The sequence below is a fragment of the Talpa europaea genome, assembly GCF_964194135.1.
Source record: "Talpa europaea genome assembly, chromosome: 16".
Taxonomy (NCBI): Eukaryota; Metazoa; Chordata; class Mammalia; order Eulipotyphla; family Talpidae; genus Talpa; species Talpa europaea.
Window position 1 is genome coordinate 12,265,355 of NC_140084.1, and position 23,954 is coordinate 12,289,308.

General features: G+C 46.3%; 1 protein-coding gene across 1 annotated transcript; it reads right to left on the reverse strand.

The window, feature by feature from the left end:
- Window positions 1-436: 436 nt before the first annotated feature.
- On the reverse strand, window positions 437-4,448 carry LDHD (lactate dehydrogenase D; the record flags this gene model as incomplete). The annotated part of the gene is made up of 11 exons (XM_084257338.1): window positions 437-649; window positions 743-854; window positions 965-1,055; window positions 1,505-1,632; window positions 1,727-1,855; window positions 1,948-2,147; window positions 2,450-2,609; window positions 2,733-2,874; window positions 3,067-3,208; window positions 3,468-3,580; window positions 4,377-4,448. The coding sequence occupies 11 exons, from the start codon at window positions 4,446-4,448 to the stop codon at window positions 484-486; spliced, it is 1,455 nt and encodes a 484-aa protein (XP_084113464.1). The 3' UTR covers window positions 437-483.
- Window positions 4,449-23,954: the final 19,506 nt, after the last annotated feature.

Consider the following 23,954-nt stretch of genomic DNA (forward strand, 5'->3'; position numbering starts at 1 on the left):
GTTGCTGGCGCAGGGACCTACTCTCTGAAAGTGGCCTGCCTTCTGAAGCCCTCCCCCTTCTCCCCCCACCCCCCAACCCCCTCCCTCCTGCAATAAGTTAGAGGGCGGACTTGGGACACCTCACAGGCAACCTGGCAGAGGAGCGGAGGACGGCCCGGGAGGTCATTCACAGATGCTGTCTCCTCATCTCCAGACAGCTGCAGATGGGGTTCAGGTTTATTGGGGGCCCAAGGAACAGCCCTATACACATGGAGGACAGGAGTATTCTGTCACCTGGCAGGTGGAATAGGGCTGAAGATGTTGGGCCCCTCAGGTGTTGTCCTGGGGCTGGGGGGCGGGGAGGGGGCTGGTGGCTAGACGGGGAAAGGCAGCTGAAAGTCCTGATAGAGGCTGGGCCAAGGTGGAGCCAATCTGTGGCATGAAGAAAGCTCCCAGAACAGGAGGTACCTTTGTCTGGAACATTGTCCAAGTGCTCAGAACTCCTCACAGCACCTTGCCTGGGTTCATGAGGCCTCGGGGATCCAGCATGGCTTTGAGCTGCCGCATGGTCTCCACGCCTACAGCGCCCACCTCCTCCTGCAGCAGCTGCTGCTTGCCCAGCCCGATGCCATGCTCCCCAGTACACGTCCCGTGGAGTGCCAGTGCCCGCCTAGGGGCAGAGAAGAGCTGCTCAGTGGGGGTGGGGAGCTCTTCCCACTTCCCTCAGCTTTTCCCCCACCTCCACTCCCTAGGCTTTGCTGACCTGCCCAGCCGTTTTGCAAAGGCCTCAACCCTGTGGAGCTCCTCAGCATCCTCTGGGTCTACCAGCAGGATGCAATGGAAATTGCCATCGCCAACATGCCCAACGATGGTTCCTGGGGACACAGAGGACAGAGCTGTCTTCCCCCAGCCCAGCCCTTCCCCAGCCTGTGGGCCCCAGCACCCCCTCAGCCCCCACACCTCCCTCCAGCAGAAGACAGCACACCTATAATTCCAGAGGCCTTCAGGTCCTCCTTGGCCTGCACCAGGATCTCTGGCAGCCGGGAGATGGGTACACACACATCAGTGGAATAGCCCTAGGTCAGGGACAGGCTCATGAGATTCTCCGCTTACCCCCACCCACCGCCTGCCAGGAGGTAAGGAGTCACTGTGGTCAAGGATAAGAAGGGTCCTGTTGTAGACTTCCACCTTGTTGCCCACCCCCTACTACCTGTAGGCCTTGCCAGCACCTCCCCTGCAGGTCTTTAGCACTTGCTGCCTGGAGCCCAATCTCCCCTAGTTATTGGCATCACCTCTTTCTCCAGGAAGCCTTCCTTGGTGTACATAAGGCCTGAAAGCACCGCACTGCACCTGCTTCATCCCTGAGCCCATGGCTTGCTTGCCCTCTAGATTGTCAGGGGTAACAGCAGGTGGGGGCAGTCCTGCCTGCTGAGGGCCTCGGTCAGCTGCTTGGGCAGCGGTAGTGGGTTGAGGAAAGGGTCTGTGGGCTGCGTCTTGGGTCCACTTCCACCCCGACCTGTCTTACTTTGCTGCCGGGCCGCAGGGCCAGGGTCGAGTACCAGGCATTGTGCCTTGCTGTCCAGAGCCGGCTTCGTTCCTCAGCCTCCTTGGCCCAGGAGAAATGGAAGGCTCCATTGTGCTGGGTAATCTCTTCTGTGGGGGCCGGGGTTGACACTGTACCCTACTCTGGGGTAGCCTGTGCACCACCCCTCCCTGCCAGCACCTGCACCCCCAGCACCCAGCATACCTGTCCGCTTCAGCTGCTCGCTTAGCACCTGCTGCGAACCATGGAACTCCAGGAAGAGCGTGGGCGCCACGGAGCAGTTCAGCTTGCTATACTTGTTGCAGGCGTCCATCATGACATCATCTAAGAACTCTGGGACCAAGCAGAAGGGAGGACAAGTGAGGCCTGGCCTTCAAGAGGGCCCTCATCCAGGGAGCTCCCCTAGACAGCCGAGCGCGGCTCACCAATGCGGGCCACGGGCACTGCAGCCTGGAGAATGTGTACGGTGCTGTCCACGGCTGCCTGGACACTGGGGAATGCACAGGTGGCGACCACGGTGGCCTCGGGGACAGGGTGCAGGCGCAGGGTGGCAGCTGTGATGAGTCCTAGGGTCCCCTCGGAGCCCACAAAGAGTCCAGTAAGGTTGTAGCCAGCAGCGCTCTTCCTGGATACACAAGGTGGGTGCGTGCCCAAGTCATGCGACCACGGACTTCGGGTCAGAGGCCTGGAGTGCTGTGCCTGAGACCTGAGCGCAAGCCTCGGCCCGCATCCCTTGGCACCACAGCTGCCCACTCCAAGGCCCAAGCCCACCTCATAAAGGAAGAACAAACCCCAGGAAGGTCCAACGGGGCCCTCAAAAGTCCAGCCCACCTATCCTGGAGGCCCCCACCGCCACCGTGGGTAGGGGGCGCTCCTGAGAAACTGAGGTGGGAGCTCCCCGCAAGTGGTGGGTTGCAGGACGCTCACCGGAAGTGACGGCCTGGGCCCGCGGTGTGGAGCTGGCGCCCGTCTGGCAGCACCACCTCCAGGTTCAAGACATTGTCCCGCATGGTGCCATAGCGCACAGCGTTGGTGCCCGAGGCCGAGGTGGCCGCCATGCCGCAGAGAGAGGCATCCGCACCCGGGTCTGCAGGACAAAGGGCAGCCTGGGGCGAGCTCCTGGAGAAGGAGGGTGCCCCTCAAGGCCCAGAAACAGCCCTGCCATCAGGGAGCCCCCAGGGCCCAGGGAAAGACCTGGAGTCCAGCGTACCCACAGGAAACCAGAGGCCGCTGTCCCGCAGGTAGGTGTTGAGAGCTTTGCGGGTGACACCGGGCTCCACCACCACAGAGAAGTCTTCTGGATTCAGCTCCAGGATTCGGCCCATGCGGGTCAAGTTGACGCAGACACCACCCTGGCAGGAGGGGTGCCAAGGGGCCTACTGACCTGGATGTCCTAGTCTGCAGCCGCCAGAACCTCTCCACAAGGCCAGCCTCCCACAGCCAGAAGCAGCCAGGGATGGCAGGTGAGGAGGGCTGGACCTGGCCACCTCAGATTTGACAAGTGTGGGGAGATCATTGGCTGGGTGGGGGAGGGGCCACCATACCTGCACAGCACAGACTCCACCCTCAAGCCCGGTGCCTGTGCCAAATGGGATGATGGGCACACCGTGGTTATAGCATAGGGCTGCCAGCCGGCTGACCTGTTCCGAATTCTGGGGCCACACCACGGCGTCCGGAGGTTGGCACCTAGAACCAGACCTTTGGCAAATTAGGGGCGCATGGTAGCCTCTGGACCAGCTCCAGCTTCAAGGAACCTGAGGGCGTTGCAGGGCTGGAGCCATGCATGGGAGAGAGGGTGAGAACATCCTTCAGGATGGGTGTGGAGGAGAGGTGAAGAGTGCCAGCGCACCCCAAAACAGCTGGGTGGGGAGGAGGATAGCCCAGGACCCTAACTCATAGCCGGGTGCCTCTGACTGGAAAGGGGGGCCCATGAGCTCCCCCATACCTGTGCATTGACTCATCATGCCCGTGCTGCTCTCGGACAGCAACAGCAGTAGACACGTGGGAGTGCCCCACGATTTCCCTCAGAGCCTCTACAAAGCCTTTGCTGAGTTCTCTCTGTAGGAAACATATTCCTGGGGTCACTGAAGGACACTGGGACCAAGGCTCTGCCCATGTGGTAGAAGGGAGGGTTAGGGCTGGTGAGGTGGAACACACACAGGCATACATACCCCACACACCACACACACACACACACACACACACACACACACACACACACGCCCACCACACACCCCGCCCCCAAGGCCTCGGCACACCCCATCTACAGGAATGTCCCTTTCCCAAACAGAATCATTGGAGTCTGTGTTTCACTTCAGAAAATCCCCACCTGGATGAAAATAAAAGCCAAAGTCACGCTACAAAAAGGATGTCAGTGGGGTTCCAGATAGTAGCCAACCCTGCCTGAGAGTCTTGGAAAGGTTGAAAGGAAAACTGGAAGGAGAAGCTTCATTGCCCATCAACGGAGGCACCCCCACCCCTACCCAGGGCAGTGGCCAGTACCCAGGCACCCCCACCAACTCCAGGGCAGTGGGGAGGTGCTGAGCTCTTTACATAAGGGGAAAGCAGGCCAGCAAGCCAGGGACAGGGTAGCTAGAACCCAGATCCTTACCTCCAGGAATTCTTTCAAAACATGTGTTACTACTTGGGAGTCCCAAGGGGCAGCCCTGGAGCCCCACACCTTTCACTGCACACCCAGAAGCCCCACTAGTGGCATCTGTGGGGGCCCTTACTCGACACCGACACTTGACACAGGGTGAGCCAGTGAGCCTCTGCTCAAGGTCACACAATGCGGAGGGGGAGGGGGAGCACAGAGCTTGGTGGGAACTTGGCATCGGGCTCCCCACCTACCTACCTGCATCCCCTTGGAGCAGTAGCTCCTCCAGGGGACTAGCCCCCGGGTAGCAGCCTGGAGCAGGCAGGCCATAGCTGATCAACTGCACAAATCAGGTGGACTGGTGGCTGCACCAGCCCATTGGCTATGCTGGGGGTGGGGCCTGCTTAAGGTAGTGCAGCCTTAAGGTGGCTCTGCCAGACCTTGCTGAGTCAGGTGGTCTAGTGGGCACCAGGGTCTGTACTTCTAAAAGAGAGGTGGGGGTTACTTGACACAAAGGAAAACAGGATAGGAGCCACTCTCTTGCTTAAATCTCTGCAGTGACTTCCTTGGTCTTTCAAACATATGCTGACTGCTTGCCATGCACTTAAAGGCCCAGCTAGTTTTCCTTACCTCTCCTTCCTTCCAGTCTCCTCTGGACTCCAAACCCCGGTTTGGAGTTTGGAGGGCAAACTCAGTTCCTTTACATACTGAATCACAGCCAGGCTCCGGTCTTGGCACATACTCCCTCTGCCTGGAATGGTGTCTGCTCTCCACATGGCTAGTTCTTTCTCAGCCTGCACATCTCAGCTCCAGGGTTATAGAGTAGACCACAATCAGGACTATGAGGAGGAGACCACAGGGAGGCCCTTTGGGGATGGAATGGAGTAGGGCAATGAAGCAAGCCAGGAAAACTTCCTGGAAGAAGAGAGCTAAGGTTGAGCAGCAGATAAGTGAGGGAAAAACCCTATCTGTCCCTTCCATCTCCACTCCCTCACTGTGCAGAACCCAGAATCATCCCAGAGTGATGGGGTTTTTACTTTTGAAGGTGTTTCAAGCTCAGTTTTCTTCCCATAGCATATTTGAAGATTCATCTTTTTTTTAAGGATTTATTTATTTATACATACAAGAGCTAGGGTGTAGACCAGAGGTGGGGGGAGGGGGAGGTTGAGAGGATTCACCACAGAGTGGAGAGCAGAACAGGTGGATCCATTGACATACACTGCTGAGGGGAGCAGCAGGCAAAGTAGGAGAGGTCTGCTGCACCATGTGGGTAGCTCCCTGGCCAGGGATCAAACTTGTGCTGTAGTGGCTGCCAATAGCTTCATCGTGCTAAGACTTAACCCCTTGGGCCACCAGGGAGGTTCTTGAAGATGCATGTTATTAACATCACTGAGAAAAGAGCTATTTAAAGCTTTGTTAGTCTAAAACAAACTGGTCCTCATCTAGTCCTGGGTTCTGGGTAAGACAGTCATTGTGACCTCAAGACATCAAGTTACTATGTGACCAGAGATAGCCAACCCATCATGATCTGCACTTGGTCAGCTCCATCAAGTCATCATGTCAGGCAAGTCCAAAGCAATCCATTACTAAATGATAGAAAAACAAAGAAAACCGGACTCAAGCAGAGTCAGAGGGCAAAGTAAGCCACAGGAGTTGTTGGGCTCAGACACCCACCTCCTATATCCTCTGTTGCTGGGCCAGCACCTCTCTCGAGCTCATACCTATGCCATAAGGGGGAGCGCTTATGACCAGCTGATAGAGGAGAGAGTTCCAGCTTGACTCATGAAAGTGTTGGTTCAATATGAGGATGTAAGCTGAAATGGACTGCTGCTACACTACAGCGCCACTCGGTAGCCCTGAAATTCTTCTCATTGGCAGGTCAGACATCTAGTCATCCCCTTTTGTAGGAAAATATAGTGACCTAATAGTGGAAGGTATATTGGGGCCTCCCTGGTGGCATAGCGGTTAAAGACAGCGCTATGAAGCTATCGCCAGCCACTGTAATATGAGTTCAATCCCTGGCTAGGGAGGTGACCACATGGTACAGCAGACCTCTCCTGTCTTGCCTGCTGCTCCCCTCAGCAGTGTATTCCAGTAGATCTGCCTGTTCTGCTCCCCACTGTGTCTTGGGTGAATCCTCTCACCCCACATACCTCTGGCCTATACCCCAGTTCTTGTATGCATAAATAAATCTTAAAAAAAAAAAGAGTAGAAGGTATATGGAACCCATGGAAATGGTGGACAGCTTAATTAGTTGATCAGGGGCCTAGGAAGAAAAAGATGGGCAAATGTGTGTGCAGGAGGTTTGGAGAAGCAGCATATAGATTGACCACAGGAGCAAGCACAGAGAGTTTTATATGACTTGTTAAAGCCCTATGGGAGCGAGTAAACAAAGTAGATAACATGATTTAGCCAGTTGTCATGGGCCTGCCTTTGTCCAGGACCACCCCAGGCCTGGCACATTGGTGGGAGGGCTGGAAGCTAATACTGGGCCCTCTAGGATGGGCACAGGCTCACTAACGCTGACCCAGCTGCTGCCACTGCTGCACAGACCAACACTGAGCCCCCACGTGACACCTTTCCTTAAGGAGTCCAGCCAGCCACTTGGGAGCAAGTTAAGTTGGACCACTTCCACTCTGGAAGAGAAGCACTTTATCCTTTTTTTTTTTTTTTTTAAGATTTTTATTTATTTATGCATACAAGAACAGAGGTACGGGGGTGAGTGGACTCACCAGAGTGGGGAGCAGAACAGGCAGATGTACTGAAATACACTGCCGAGGGGAGCAGCAGGTGACAGGAGAGGTCTGCTGTGCCATGTGGGTCAGCTCCCTGGCCAGGGATTAAACTCAATCTGCAGTGGCTTCAGATAGCCTGATAGTGCTGAGACTTAACCCCTTGTGCCACCTGGAGGTCCCAGGAAGCACTTGACGTCAATTGAAATCAGTGTAGCACATGTTATGGGTATGGATCTGCCTCCTCTGCCTGCCTGGCCTCAGTCAGCTCCATTGCCTGAGGCTCACAAAGCGTTTGAGCACCACATAACATCCCCTCAAGCCAGGCAACCTATTTCTTTAGCAAAAGAGGTGCAGTAGTGGGCAGGTGATTACAGGATCACTCACGTGTACTACACCTTCCCGAGGCCACGGCCTGACAGAACAATTGAAGGAATAGCTTTTGGAAGGTGCAGCCACGGCACGAGATGGAGGTGTCTCTAGTCAAGCATAGGACCAGGAGAAGAAGACACTTTTATATGAGTAACAAATGAAGGATGAGTACCCAGATTATTTTTAGCTTTTTATTTTGACATAATTTTATACTTATAGAAAACTTACAAAGTAGTACAGGTTATTCCTATACATCCTTCAGATAGTTTTCACCAATGTTTATGTTGTACAGGCAGTTATCAAAACTAAGAATTGGTAAACACTGATTGGTATAGTTAGAGAATTGGTGCAGTTATTAAACTACAAATCTGATTTCACTTATTTGTGAAATCAAATAAGTATCAAAATCTGAAAAACTAACAGTATCAAATGCTGACAAATACACAGAGTAACAGGAACGCTCATTCCTTGCTGGTGGGAATGCAAAATGCTACAGTCAATTTGGCAGCTTCTTACAAAGCTAAGCATTCTTTTACCATATGATCCAGCAATCACATTTCTAGACATTTACCCAAATGAATTGAAAACTTAATGCCTATTCAAAAACCTACACACAAATGTTTATATCAGCTTATTCATAGTTTCCCAAAACTAGAGACAGCCAAGATGTTCTTCCAAAGAACATCAACTATATAATTGAATAAACCAACTATATATAGTTCATTCATGCAGTGGAATATTAGTTGACTAAAAAAAGAAATGAGCTATCCAGTCCCAAAGAGATATGGAGGAATCTTAAATATATATTGGTAAAGACATCAGTGTGAAAAAGCTACATACTCTGGGATGCCAACCTTGTGACATTCTGCAAAAGAAAAAACTAGGAAGACGACAAAAAAAAAACAGTGAATGACCAGAGGTTTGAGGTGGTAAAAATACTCTGTGTGATACTGTAGTGGTGGATACATAACATTATGCAGTTTTCCAAAACCTATAGAACATTGAAGTGCAACACTATTTATAATAGCCAAGTTATGGAAACAGCCTAAATGCCCAACAACAGAGCAGTGGATTAAGATATGGTATACATACACAACGGAATATTACTCAACTATAAAAAAGGATAAACTGTGCCATTGTGATAACATGGGTGGAATTGGAGGGTGTTATGCTAAATGAAATAAGTCAGGAGAAAACAAATACAGTTTTATGAATATGTAGAAAAACAAGACAAAGGAACTGACAGAACTAAAGAAATGAAAATAAGGCCTAGAAATATGATTGCAGAATTGAGGCTACTAGAGGGGGAGGGGGAGAGAGAGGGTATAGGCAGGAGGGGGCCCAGAGTCTAGGGTAAGGGATTCTGGGTGCCATGTGGTGGGTGTGGTCCAGTGACATACATCAGAGGAAGTGTGACCGTTGAATCATACACAGTGCTGTAAACCAATGTTGCCACAATAAAGAAAATAATATATTTGAAAAAAAAAACTTTAGAATTTTACAATGTCAAGTATGAACCTAGTACAGGCAAATTAAAAAAAAAAATCATTTAGGAAAATGGGTGGATTCCAGTAAAGAATGTGGTGGTGACAAGAGAATCTAAATGCATGGGGGTAAGTGGTGCTGATCTAATTAACTTGGTTTTTTCCTTGTTTACTCATGGGAACGTGCCCACTAGCATTACGTTCCAGTAGAGACAGTCCTGCTCTATAGGTGTTTGAGATGCTGCCCCAAATGTCTGTCTTTTGTCCTCATTCATTGCTTCCTCTAGAGGCCTATGGGTCTGCTTCTCCCCAGCGAAGGTATTTGCTCCACCCGTTTTATGGGAGCTAAAAAGATACATGGAGGAAAAATTAACTTCTACCCAGAAGCTCAAGGTAAACACTAAAGGAATTGAATACCCCATCCATGAAGTAGACAGTTATTAGCCATTAGCAGCTTCTTTGTTTTATTTTCTACCACTTTCTGCAAATGGGATTCTTCAGCTCAGTCATCAGCAGGGCCAATTGGGATTATGTTTCCGCCTCCAAAATTAATAGGAAAACTAGGCAGGGGAAGGACATTGAGAAATTACTACTTTTTCAATTGGGGTGATTTTAGAAATTTTTTTCCCCACCACAACACCCCTTTGGCCCCCCTGTCTCTTTTCCTTCCCCTTCCTCTCAACCTCACAGCTCTTGGGATGTTTATTAGTGTCCACTGGTGCTTGAAAATGTTTTATGTTATTGAATTGTCTACAACATAAATGTCCAGTATTTGTTTTCACCGTTGACTTGTTTTACTAAACAAAATTCTCAAAAATTCCCTCCATTTCATTGAAAATGACTGTTTCACCTTTTTTCTTTTTTTAAGATTTACTTATTTATGCATAAAAGAACAGGGGTACAGGCCAGAGGTTTGGGGGGTGAGAGGATTCACCAGAGAAAAATGGGAAACAGAACAGGCAGATCTACTGAAATACACTGCTGAGGGTATCAGTAGGCGAGACAGGAGAGGTCTGCTGCGCCATGTGGGTAGCTCCCTGGCCAGGCATCGAACTCATGCTGCAGTGGCTGCTCATAGGTTGCATCTTAACCCCTTGTGACACCAGGGAGGCCCGTTTCATCTTTTCTTATGGCTACATAATACTCTGTGGTGTGGATAACCACATTGCTGGATCCAGTCCATCTGCTGACATTTAGGCTGCTTGCATATCCTAGCTATTGTGAATAATGCTGCTGTGAACATTGTGGAACTTACAGAACTTGGTATTGGTGGTTTCAAATTTCATGTTCTTTGCATAGATTCCCAAGAGTGGGATTGCTGGGTTGTATGATATTTCTGTTTTCAGTTTTTTAAGGTAAATCCAGATTGCTTTCCATAATGGCTATACCAGTGTGCGGTCCCACCAGCAGTATAATACAGTTCCTTTTTATCCTCATCCTTTCCAACACTCTTATTGAGAGTCTTTTTAACATGTGCCATTCTTGCTGATATGACATGGTATTTCATTGTGATTTTAATCTGCCTCTCTCATTAGAAGTAATCATGAATATTTTTTCATGTGTGTTTTGGCCTTCTGGATATCCTCTTTGGTGAATTGTCTGTTTCTATCTGCTGCCCATTTATTAAAATTAATGAGTTTTTTATATATCTTGGATATTTACTCCCTTATCAGTTACATACTCTACAAATATTTTCTCCCACTTAATAGGGTGTATTTTCATTGTCTTATATTTTCTTGGCTTCTTAACTTGAGATAATCCCGATTGTTTGTTTTTGTTTTTAATTTCCCCACGTTAATGGTTGAGTCACCAAAAATATCTTTGTTGTTGATATCATAGAATGTTTCACCAATGTTTTCATGTATATATTTTGTTGTTGTGGGTCTTCTGTCTAAATCTTTAATCCAGGGCCTCCCCAGTGGCACAGCAGTTGAGTGCTGGGCTGCGAAGCTACCTGCAGCCTCTGCAGCGCCAGTTCGATCCCCGGCCACCAGGCGAGGGTCCCACATGGCATGCAGACCTCTCCTGTCTTGCCCACTGCTCCCTTCAGCAGTGTATTTCAGTCAGTCTGCCTGTTCTGTTCCCCGCTCTGTCTCTGGTGAATTCTCTCACCCTTCCGTGCTTCTGACTGTACCCAGTACTTGTATAAATACATAAATACTTAAAAAAAAATAAATCTTTAATCCACTTGGAGTTTTTTTTTGTGTATGGGGTTAGTGAGTAATCCTATTTCACTCTTTTATGTGTGGCTTTCTAATTTTCCCAGCACCATTTATTAAAGAGGCCATCTTTCCCTCATTTTATGGTTCTAACTGCTTTATCATAGACTAGTTGCTGGTATGTATGTGGATTTATTTTTGAGCTTTCGATTCTATTCCATTGAGCCACATCTCTATTTTTGTACCAATACCATGCTGTTGTTAGAACTTTTGCTTTATAGTTAAGTTTGAAGTCAGGTAACATGATACCTCCATTGCTATCCTTTTTTCTCAGGGTTGATTTTTTTTTTTTTTTTTTTTTGCAATCAAGTCCTTTTGTGGTTCCATATAAATTTCAGTATTTTTTATTCATTTTTTAAAAAGTAATTGTTGGCTCACTGTGGAAAGCTGTCTGGAGGTTCCTCAGTCTACTAAAAATGGAGCTACCATACCATCCGGCAATTCCACTCCTAGGGATCTACCCAAAGGGCACAAAAACAGTGATTCAAAAAAGCACCTGTACCCCTATGTTTATTGCAACACTATTTACAATAGGTAAAACCTGGAAACAACCCAAATGCCCAAAAATAGATGACTGGATCAAGAAGATGTGGTATATATACACAATGGAATATTATTCAGCAATCAAAAAAGATAAACTCATGCCATTCACAGCAACGAGGATGGAGCTAGAAGGGATTATGCTCAGTGAAATAAGCCAGAAGGAAAAAGAAAAATATCAGATGGTTTCACTTATAACAGAAATATAGGGGAACCCAATAAGACATCAGTGTAAAAAAAAATAATAACAGTATAAGACACAACAAAGCAAAAACAGACAATTATAAACCAGAGACATCCTGCAGGGGAGGAGGAGGGAGAGGGATCAGAGGGAGGGAGGGAGGTGCACAGGGGACTGAGGTGATGGTGCACTGGTGCTTTGGGGAAGGAAATTCTATGGGGACTCAATCTGAGGGGGTGGGGCAAGCAAATATTGTCTGAAAAATTTAAAAAATGATAAATGTTAAAAAATAAATAAAATATTAATATAAAAAGTAATTGTTGGTATTTTGATAAGGATGCATTAAATTTGTGTATCATTTTAGGCTGGATAGTCATTTTGATTATATTAATTCTCCCATCAGTGAGCATGGGATTTCCTTCCATCTGCTTATTCACTATCTCACTCCTTTGGGAACACCTTGTAAATGGAGTTGTAGAGGTACCGGCCTCTCGTGCAGAATGCTGAGTTAGCACTTGGTACACTCAGTGGAGAGAACTATAGAACTGATGATACTTGTAGTTTGGTGTCAAACATCCTTAAATTTTGCCTCATTCATTCATTCATTCATTCCTCATCAACACCAAACACAGTGTTGGGAAGGCAGAGATCTGTGAGACAGTTCCTGTATACCCAGGGCCCCCTGGGGTGAACTCTTTCTAAGCCATTTGACATGTAAGAATATGTCATTCATCAAGGAGAAAGATGGACTTGTTGAACAGTAAGACGAACGGGATTTTGCAAGGGTCAGGCTGTTTCATTCTCAAGTCAGTTTATGTTAAAAATGATGGAATGAGCATTATAGTGGAGGACTGTGGGTGCCCTGGGTGGTAGGTGCAGCGTGGTGCCATGCATCTGAGGTGTGATGCTATGCCTCTGAATCATATACAGTGTGTTACTGCCTCAATAAAAAAGAATGAAGGTATATGAGTCATATTCACTTTGCTCCGTATCAGGAGAGATTGTTCAGATTTCCTATTTTGTAATTTTGCCGTGAGAAAAATAGACCAGAGTCATAAATGAGGAGGAAAAAACTGTGATTAGATATATCATTCCTTTCCGTCATCTCAGGGGTACAAGATGGAGGAGGGAGGTCAGCTTGCTGGGTGGTATTGGGGACCAGATGGAGCGGTGTTGTCAGACACTGAAATAATCCCAGGACAGGAGAACCACCTGCCAGTGTTCTGATTATGGACTCTTGGAGTCATGATTATGAAGTTTATGGAGACTGATATATGATTATGGAGTCATTTTTTTTAAAAGATTTTTTAGGAGAGAAACATTTTTTTTTTTTTTTTTTAGAGGCATGCTTTATTTATTTATTTGTTTGTTTGTTTTGTTTATACATGCACTGGGTACAGTCAGAAGCGCGGGAGGGTGAGAGAATTCACCAGAGCCAGAGCGGGGAGCAGAGCAGGCAGAACGACCGAAGTACACTGCTGAGGGGAGCAGCGGGCGGCAGGGGAGGTCTGCGCGCCATGTGGGACCCTCCTCTGGTAGCCAGGGAGCAGCCGGGGATCGAACCGGCGCTGCAGAGGCCGCGGGCAGCTTCGCAACCCAGCGCTCAACCGCTGTGCCACCCGGGAGGCCCAGGAGAGAAACATTTTTAACAAATTCAGTTTTTTTTAATTTCCTCTTTAATTGACTACTCACATCATCCTTAGATTCTTTTTCTTTTTTTTAACATTTTATTTTTTATTTATGCATAGAAGAATTGGGGTGTAGGCCAGAGGTGCTGGGGGTGAGAGGATTCACCAGCGACAAGAGTGGGGAACAGAACAGGCAGATTGACTGAAATACACTGCTGAGGGGAGCAATGGGTGAGCCAGGAGAGGTCTGCTGCACCATGTGGGTAGCTCCCTGTGCAGGGATTGAACTCATGTGGCCGCAGTGGCTAGTGAGGCCCCCTTAGATTATTTTTCTTATTGGTGCTAAATAAACTTGCAAAAGCGTTTTATAAATTGTCCTTTTTTTCTTTCTTTTGAAAAAAGTTTTATTTATTTATGCATACAAGAACTGGGGTATAGGCCAGAGATGTGGGGGTGAGAGGATTCACCAGAGACAGTGGGGAGCAGAACAGGTGGATCTACTGAAATGCACTGCTGAGAGGAGCAGTGGATGAGACTGGAGAGGTCTGCTGCTCCATGTGAGTTAGTTCCCCTGCTGGGGATCAAAGTGTTGTAGTGGCTGCTGATAGCTTGATAGTGCTGACTTTAACCCCTGCGCCACCAGGAAAGCCCTAGTCCAGGTACCATTTTTGCAGCTGCAGCTTACAGCTGATTCATCGTGCTGAATAGCAGCATGAATCACATAAGGAGGGTGGCCCCCATGGACCCTTTCAGGTGCAGCCCACGCCCCTTGGTCCCCTCTCCTCTCTCTCACAAAATGTTTTTTAATAAATGTAGGGCTAAATAAACTGTGTGGTACATCCAGATTGTAGAGTATTATTCAGCACTAAGAGAAATGAGCTATTAAGCCATAAAAAGTTATGGAGGAAATTTAAATATAGATTGCTAAGAAGTCAGTTTGCATAGGCTACATACTGTATGATTCCAAGGATATTCTGGACATTCTGTCATTTCCAGTGATATTTTGGAAAAGGCAAAACTGTGCAGACAGTAAGATTGGTGGTTTCCAGGAGTTCAGGGGGCACAAGGGAGGGGTGGGAGGGATAAACAGGTGGAGCACAGTGGAATTTTAGGGCAGTCGAACTATTCTACATGATCCTTCAAGGGAGGATACATGTGTCAAGACCCATAGAATGTACTTAATGCACTCTTGTCAACTACGTACTTTGGGTGGTGATGTGTCAGTGTTAAGTTCGATTATAGCAAATGTATCTCTCAGGGAATGTAGGTAGTGGAGGAGGCTATTCATGATTGGGGGTGGATATTAAGGGAACTCTACTTTCTCCTCAAACGTTGCTGTGAACGTAAAGTGATTTAAAAAAATAAAGAAAACAGGGCCTCCCTGGCGGTGCAAGGGGTTAAGCACCGCACTATGAAGCAATCCACAGCCTCTGCAGCACAAGTTCCATGCCGGCCTGCCAGGGAGCAATCCACATGGTGCAGCAGACCTCTCCTGTCTCGCCTGCTGCTCCCCTCAGCAGTGTATTTCAGTCAATCTGCCTGTTCTGTTCCCCACTCTGTCTCTGGTGGATGCTCTCACCACCCCCACACCTCTGGCCTGTACCCCAGTTCTTATATGCGTAAATAAATAAATCTTTAAAAAAAATAAAGAAAACAAAAGCTAACTGCAAAAGCCAAAAGCTATGGCCAGTTCTGTAAAAAATCCAACAAAAGTGTGGACTTAATATTACAGTTATCTTTGAAAAATGGGATTATGAGTGCTACTTACTTTTTTAAATTTTGTACACACTTTCCAGCTTACAGTTATCATGATTATCTGTGTAATTTTTAAAAGCCAGATTTTGTATACTACACTACCTGGATTCTAACTCATAACCGCTTCTGGGAGAAATAAACGGTTCCGTCAAGAGTTTATCTTGGACAGAGCTGGTCCGACCCGCTAAAACAAAGCAAAGACTTTCCTGCGATCAACGCGGCCCCGTAGACTTCTGGGAAATGTAGTCCCAAGTCGTATGGACCACCTCTCGGAGGACCCTGGGGCGGTGAGCAGCCCCTTCAACTGCGCATGTGTACTGCTGCGAGCGCGCCGGCGGCTTGGCTTCCCTTCCCCCACCTCCTGCCGCGAGTTGGGGCCAGGGCCTGGGTCTCCCGGCGACTTCATCATCCCGCGCCGTGACCCGACCTGGCCCCGCGCCACGAGTGGGAGCTGCGCCCCTCCAGGTAGGAGGGAGGCTGCCCGGCCGCTCCGCGGGGGGCCGGCGAGGAGATGCGGGAGGGGCTCGCGCCCGCGCGGGGTGGTCGCCCAAACTTCGGCGCCTCGCGGGCGGCGGTGACCCCCGGGGCGGCGTCCGTGGCCGCCCGGCCCTCAGCTCTGCGCGCGGCCCGCGGGGCGCGCCTGGCCGGCCGTGCCGGGGCGGGGACGGCGGCGGGGGAGGGCGGCGGCGCGGGCTCGCCTCCTCCCTTTGTCAGGAGAAGCGCCTCCGGCCGGCCGCCGGGGTCCCGGGCCGCGCGGGGCAGCCCGGAAGCGGCCGGCGGGCCCGGGGCGAGGCGGGGGCGGGGCCCGAGCACCTGGCGGCCCCGGGACGGGGAGGGCGGGAAGCCGGGGCGGATGAATGGGCGCCCTGGCCCCTGCCTGAACCCTGCCAGGGACGAGTTCACCTGATCCGCACACCTGCCCTGGGACTTGGGTCTAATCACGTCAGTTTCTCCGGAAGGGGAAAGACAGGCTCGGGTGGGTCTGCTTGCCCGAGGTCCCACAGTCCAGGGGACTCAGGAATTCCCAGTGTTTTTCACTACTTGCCTTTTGACTTTGCCCCCGTGTGGTTTTTGTCATGCAGGCATTTTGAATTTCTCTGGAGTTGAGTTGCTGCTCCTCTCTTAGGGCACCCCAAAGCCTTCATTCACTACTTAGAGATTACACAATTATTTTTTAGATTTCGCAGTGGCATGGTTTAAAAATCTGTTGATACTGTTATAGCACAGGGAGAGGGGCAGCCCAAACCCCGCAAACCTGCCTGTTCTAAATGGGTTCTGCCATCCGCCGCATCAACACAAAACATATGAGACTTTAATGGGAAGGAACTTTAATAAAACTAGGAAACAATACAGGTAAGGCAAAGAGTCTAGTTTCTAAATGAAGCACCCAAAGTTACCCATCCCCTCGTGGGTAAAAGTCCATCCATATGGGAATGGTGCAGAGCAAGGCCCCAAAGCCTGCCACAAGTCTAAAGCATCTTCCAGTGGGGACCCACAGAAAACGGTCAGAAACAACCAGACAAGCCCGGAAGGAAAAGAGCAAAATCAACATCAAGATAAAAGCTGCCATTGTCACCTCCCCATGGGTCTCACCCACATCTGTCTCACCCAGTCCACGACAAGCGCAGTTTCTTCACGTGTCTCTAGGCTCCATGGGCCTCCTCCAGGTCTCCTGACTCCATCCTGCTTCCTTCCTCATTCTCTTCTGTAGCTTCTTCTCTCCCTGCTCAGCTCCACCCTCCCTTGGGTGGGGCAGGGGACCTGGAACTTTATACAAGCACTGGGTACAGTCAGAAGCGCGGGAGGGTGAGAGAATTCACCAGAGCCAGAGTGGGGAGCAGAGCAGGCAGAAGGACCGAAATACACTGCTGAGGGTAGCAGCGGGCGGCAGGAGAGGTCTGCACGCCATGTGGGACCCTCCTCCTGTGGCCAGGGAACAGCCGGGGATCGAACCGGCACTGCAGAGGCTGCGGGCAGCTTCACAACCCAGCGCTCAACCGCTGCGGCACCGGGGAAGCCCTTATTATTTATATCTTAATTTTTTTATGGTTGTCATAGGGTTAATAAACATCTCACATTAATCACATTGACCTTTAAATAATAATATACTGCTTTATGTGTAATGCAACATCCTTACAACTGTTTACTCCCAATTTCGTAATCTGTTGTTACTGCTATTATTGTTACATATTTTACATATGTATAACCTACAAAATTTTGGTACTATTTTTGTTTTAGACAGTTATTTTTTAGAGCTACTGGAAAAAATGCTGCATGTTTATCTTCATCTTAACCATTCCCAGAGATCTTTATTTGTTTGCATCTAGTTTCTGTCTGCTATTATATTCCTTTACTTGAATAACTTCTTTAAATGTTTTTTGTAGTACAGGTTGTCTGGTAATAAATTTTGAAAGATTTTTATGTTACTTTTATTTTTGAAAGATACATTAGCTAAGTATGGAATTCTGAGTTGGGGTGTGTGAGTGTGTGTATGTGTGTGTGTGGAACACTTTAAAGGTGTCACTGATTTGTCTTATGCCTGTGTAGGTTTTTTTTTAAGATTTATTTTTATTTAATTAATTTATTTATTTATACAAGCTCTGGGTACAGTCAGAAGCGCAGGAGGGTGAGAGAATTCACCAGAGCCAGAGCGGGGAGCAGGGCAGGCAGAAGGACCGAAGTACACTGCTGAGGGGAGCAGCAGGCTGCAGGAGAGGTCTGCGCGCCATGTGGGACCCTCCTCCAGTGGCTGGGGAGCAGCCAGGGGAGCAGCCGGGGATCAAAACGGCGCCTAGGGGCTGCGGGCAACCCAGCGCTCAACTGCTGCGCCACCGGGGAGGCCCTGCCTGTGTAGTTTCTGATGAGAAATTTGTTGTGATTGTTTTCCTGTGGTTTCTTTGTATATGTCAGTTTTTCCGACTTTCTCTTTAACTTTGGTTTTGAGTGATTTGAATAATATGTTCACAAGTTTTTTTTTTTTAAGATTTATTTATTTATGCATACAGGAACTGGGGGTTTAGGCCAGAGATGCAGGGGGTGAGAGGATTCACAAGAGACAGAGTGGGGAGCAGAACAGGCAGATCTACCTAAAAACACTACTATGGGGAGCAGCGAGTGAGACAGGAGAGGTCTGCTGCACCGTCTGAGTCAGCTCCCTGGCCAGGAATCAAACTCAGGCTGCAGTGGCTGGTGATACCTTGATAACGCTGAGACTTAACTCCTGTGCCACCAGGGAAGCCCTATTCAGTCCTTTCTTTTAAAGTTTTTTCCTTTTCTTTTTATGTTTCAGTTTGGGTTATTTCTTTGGACCTATCTTCAGATTTACTGACAGTTTCTTCAGCTCTTTTGAGTCTACTAATGAGTCTGTGGAAGGTATATTTTCATCTTTCTTCTTGTGCTTTTCTTTTCTTTTTTAAAAGATTTATTTTAGTTATGCATACAAGATCTGGGTTGTAGGCCACAGGTGCAGGGAGGTAAGAAGACTCACTAGAGACAGTGGGGAGCAGAACAGGTGGATTGACTGAAATACACTGCTGAGGGGAGCTGTGGGTGAGACAGGAGAGTTTTGTTGCACCCTGTGGGTTAGCTCCGTGGCTGGGGATTGAGTTCATGTTGCAGTGGCTGCTGATAGCTTCATAGTGCTGAGATTTAACCCCTTGCGCCATCAGGGAGGCCCTCTTCTTGTGCTTTTCTTACTTAACATTTTCATTTGATTTTTTCCTTGTAGTTTTCATCTTTTCTAAAAGTTCTATCTGTTCGTTTGTGTTCATTTTTTATATTGAAGTCTTTAATATGTGACCATAGTTGTTTTAAATTCTGCCTGATAATTTCATGAGGTGAGAGTTCATTGTCTCTTGATACTGGCTTGTGTTACTCTTCCTTTTTTGGGTGTCGCATAATGTTTCATTGTAGGTGAGCAAGATCCTTTTCTGCTTCTGAAAAGACAAAGGGAATACCTCAGATATTTAGGAATTACTAAACAATCATTCTAGAAGTTTTCAGGTAGGTCTAATCTTTAATAACAATACCTTCCTTTTTCCTCTATTCCAGTTCTGCCTTCATAGTTCTCTGCCTTTACCCAAAAACGCAGAAAATGAACAAATCCCAGGTGAGTTGTTTGTTTATTCCCAATTTTGCTTTCAGTGCGTTTGAGGAAGTTTATAAACATCCAGAAAATGAAATACAAAAATATGTTGAGTAAAACCCAAGGAAAACACATGACTGATCAATACCAGCAACCAAATACTAAACCAGGTTAATTAAGTGTCTTGCCTTGATTATGAATATCATTTCCTTGGTTTTCTCCTCTCATGAATAAATTTTATTTTGAATAGCATTTCCAGCTACAGCACAAATTAAAAGGGATATATTTGTGGTCATTTCATATAGCATTTTTCAGTGCAAGTGTAGGGTATTATTATGTGTATTTTAATTTTCCAACCAGATTAGTATTATGCCATAGAACTCATTAAGTACGTGGTGGTTAAATTCTTTCCTTAGTCCCCACAGTTGTGATTACTTTCATTAGTAATCAACCAGATTTTATTTATACATATTTATAAAAAGAGAAATGTAGGCTATTATAAATGGCTTATTGTGCTGTCTTGTTTATATGTGTTTTGTTTTGTTTTTGATTTATAGCATATTTTAGGGCAGTTTTGGATTTATTAAAATTTAGTGGAAAGACAGTTCTGATACCCATCACTCTCCCTACATAGACCTCACAGTTTCCCTTAGTAACACTTTCTATTAGTTTGGTATACTTGCTACAATTGCTGACTTTAAAGTCCACAGTTTAAATTCTGCTCTTAGTATTATACATTCTATTGGTTTTGAAAGATTTTAGATGACATATATCCACTATTACAGAATGCCTTACCTTAAAATCTCTGGTATTTGACCAATTAATCTCTTCCTCCCCTCCTCTTCCTGAGCTGGTAACCACTGCCCTTTTTACTTTTTCCATACTTGTGCCATTTCCAGAATATTCTATAAATGAAATCATGCAGATTGGTTTTTCAGATTCGTTTCTTTCACTTAGTGATATGCATTTAAGGCTCTTCCATATCTTTTCATGGGTTGGTAGCACATTTGTTTTTAGTCCTAAATAATGATCTGTTATGTGGCTGTACTACTGCTCTTTTATACAGTCACCTACTGAAGGGCATCTTGTTTGTTTGCAAGTTTTGGTAGTTAGGAATAAAACAGCTATAAATCTCTATGTGTAGGTTTTTTGTGTGGACGTAGTTTTTATCTCTTTTGGGTGAATATTTAGTTTTTTAGAAACTGTCAAGTTATATTTTAAAGTTGATGTATTCTACAGTTTTGTATCTTGCCCCTTCCCTCCCCAGCAATGCATGAGAGATTTTATTGTTCTGCTTCTTTGTCAGCATTTAGTGCTCTTGGTGTTGTAGGTTTTGGCCATCCTAATAGTTACGTAGTAGAATCACATTGTTACTTAAAATTCCTTAACCTAATAACATGATGTTGAACCTCTTTTCATTTTTTTTTAAAAGATTTATTTATGCACACAAGAACTGGGGTGTAGGGCCTCCCTGGTGGCGCAGTGGTTGAGCGCTGGGTTGCGAAGCTGCCCGAGGCCTCTGCAGCGCGGATTCGATCCCCTGCTGCTCCCTGGCCACTGGAGGAGGGTCCCACATGGCGCGCAGACCTCTCCTGCCGCCCGCTGCTCCCCTCAGCAGTGTACTTCGGTCCTTCTGCCTGCTCTGCTCCCCGCTCTGGCTCTGGTGAATTTCTCACCCTCCCGCGCTTCTGACTGTACCCAGTGCTTGTATAAACAAAACAAACAAACAAACAAACAAACAAATAAATAAATAAAACATGCCTCTAAATAAAAAATTAAAAAAAAAACTGGGGTGTAAGCCTGAGTTGGGGGTGGAGGTGAGAGGATTCACCAGAGACAGAATGGGGAGCATCTTCTCATTATTTATTTGCCACCTGTATGTCTTCTTTGGTGAGATGTCTATTAAGGTCTTTGACCCACTTCTTAAGTATGTTTGTGGTTCTTTTGCTGAATTTTTAAGCAAGTTCTTTATATATTTTGGATACCATAATATTATCAGGTATGTGTTTTGCAAAGATTTCCTTATCCATCTGTGGAAAAGGTAGTCTTTAGTTCTGTGATTTGTCTTTTTTTCTGATTATGTGTGTTTAATCACTTAATAACATCATTTCTTTGAAATTTTTCTATATCACAGGATAGTTTTCTCATTTTTTTCCTGATTTTTTTTTTTTATTGTGTAATATACAGAGTAGTATGTAAAGTATTATAATACTCTTTATGGTGTAACAGTTTGTCTTTCAAATGTGTATACATTATAGAATAACAAAATGAGTGCCTATTTATGCACCCAGGTAAAGTAATACAACAATGTCTGTTCTTTATGATCCATTCTCTGATTGAATCTTTTTAGTAGTAGCCATTATCTTGACATTTTTTTGATATCATTCTCTTGCTTTTCTTAAAGATTTTACCACTTAAGTGTGTGTCCTTAATGTAAAGTTCAGTTTTGAAAAACTATGATTGGAATTAATGTTGCTTTGTTTTGTATAATTTAAAAAAAAAAAGATTTATTTATGCATACAGGAGCTGGGGTATAGGCCAGAGATGTGGGGGGCGAGAGGATTCACCAGAGACAGAGTGGGGAACAGAACAGGCAGACTGACTGAAATACACTGCTGAGGGGAGCAGCAGGCGAGACAGGAGAGGTCTGCTTCTCCATGTGGGTTTCTCTCTGGCTGGCCGGGCATCGAACTCATGCTGCAGAGGCTGTGGATTGCTTCATAGTGGGGTGCTTAACCCCTTGCACCAACAGGGAAGCCCTGTCATTGTCTTTTCAAGTTACCTTAGCCAGTATTAAGGAGAATACAACCACTCATTCGTTGCTGATGGTAGTATAAACTGATATGGACTTAATGGGAAGTAAGCACAAATATGTCTCTAGAAATTTTTCCATTACTGGAAAAGAGCTCTTAGGAGAGCAGGGACTGAATAGAGTTTTTTGATCACAATATGTTTTCAGCTTTTCTGAGAATTTACAAGAACTTCATTTGAAGAAATCATTGGCAAGGTCATAAAGAACACAGGAAAACAGGGCTCAGGATAGTTGTACCATTTGGCAGGGTCAATGTGTGGATCAAGTATTGAAACTTTACCAAGAATATAATTAGAGCAAGTGGGCTGCTCTGTATTTTCTGCTTCTTAGCTCACTGGTCAATTGCCAACTCTCAGGAGTAGATGAGAGCAGAACATTTCTGTGAGTTGAGTTTTCTCATTTGATCCAAGACAGCCTGGTGCGGAGGGCAGAGGTAGATGTCATCAGCATATATTCCACACAAGCCAAGTACAGATAAGGATCTGGGCCAGCCTCACTGTGTTGTTTGTTCCTCAGGGTAGAAAGGTGGTGCAGTGACAGTAGGCATCTTGTTGATGCTTGCTTTTGAGACACAGGGTGTGAGTCTCTACTGACAAGCAATTTGATGTCAGTAGAGAATCACTGCCAGGCTGCAGTCTTCTTCAAGGTCCTCCTCAAGGATTTTTTTTCATATCTTGAGTTGATCTTTTGCTAGTCTCTTGTCATGTCTTTATCCTTTTGGGTACTGTTGTTTTATTGGACTACATTTTTCAGTAGCTTCTTGAGAAAGGGTCCATGAGAGATACATTTTTGTAGACTTTTATATTTCTGGAAATGTCTTCGTTCTGTTACGATATTTGATTGATAGTTAGGTATGAATGTGAATTTGTTCCTTTAGTTCTGCCTGGTTTTGCTTATGTAATTTGAAGCTGTGTTATTTTGTACATTTATTGATTGAATGCACATTTGTGATTCCTCTGTTCTTCCTGATAGATTTACCCTTACAGTATTTGGGGATGAGCAGTCATCTCTGTTTATACTCCTTGTCTGATACAAATATAGCCATACCTACTTTTTATGGTGAGTGTTTTTATGGTGTATCTTTTTTCCATTCTTTTTCAGCCTATTTGTGTATGTTTATATCGTATTTCCTCTAGGTTGCATATAATTGCATAATGGTTTTTTTTTTTTAATCTTTTTTTTTTTTTAAAGATTTATTTATTTATTTTTACAAGCACTGGGTACAGTCAGAAGCTTGGGAGGGTGAGAGAATTCACCAGAGCCAGAGCGGGGAGCAGAACAGACAGAAGGACCGAAGTACACTGCTGAGGGGAGCAGCGGGCGGCAGGAGAGGTCTGCAGAGGTCTGCGCTCCATGTGGAACCCTCACCCGGTGGCCGGGGATCGAACCGGCACTGCAGAGGCTGCAGGCAGCTTCGCAGCCCAGCGATCAACCGCTGCGCCACCAGGGGAGGCCCTGCATAATGGTTTTTATCCAGCCTGACATTGTGTTTTAACTGATTTATCATTTTACCTTTATTTAACCTAGTTACAGATACAGTTGACTTGAAGCCTGTTGACTTGCTATTTTTTTTTTTTTTATCTGTGCTATCTGTGTAGGGGTTAGTTTATATAGTTTACTGATCACTTTGAATATTATATACCACCTTGGTACAATCCAAAAACTGTGTGGGTATGAGTGTGTGAGTGTGTGTGTGTGTGTGTGTATGGTGAATTCTTGCAGGTTTTACCAGTATGTTTCTTTATTTTGACTTCATTTTGAAAAATATTTTCAGTGGGTATAGAATTTTTAGTGGGTATAGCGTTTTTACATTTAGTATTTTAAAGATGACATTCCACTTCTGTCTTGCTTCTGTGATTTCTCTTAAGAAATAGGTCTTCATTTTCTGAAGAGAACAGTATCTTTTACTTCTGGCTATTTTTAAGCTGTTGTCTTTTTCTCTGGCATTGAGCAGTTTGCTCATGCTATCTCTAGGTATACAGTGGCTTTTTATCAAGTTTGGAAAATTTTTTAGCAGTTTTTTCTCAAA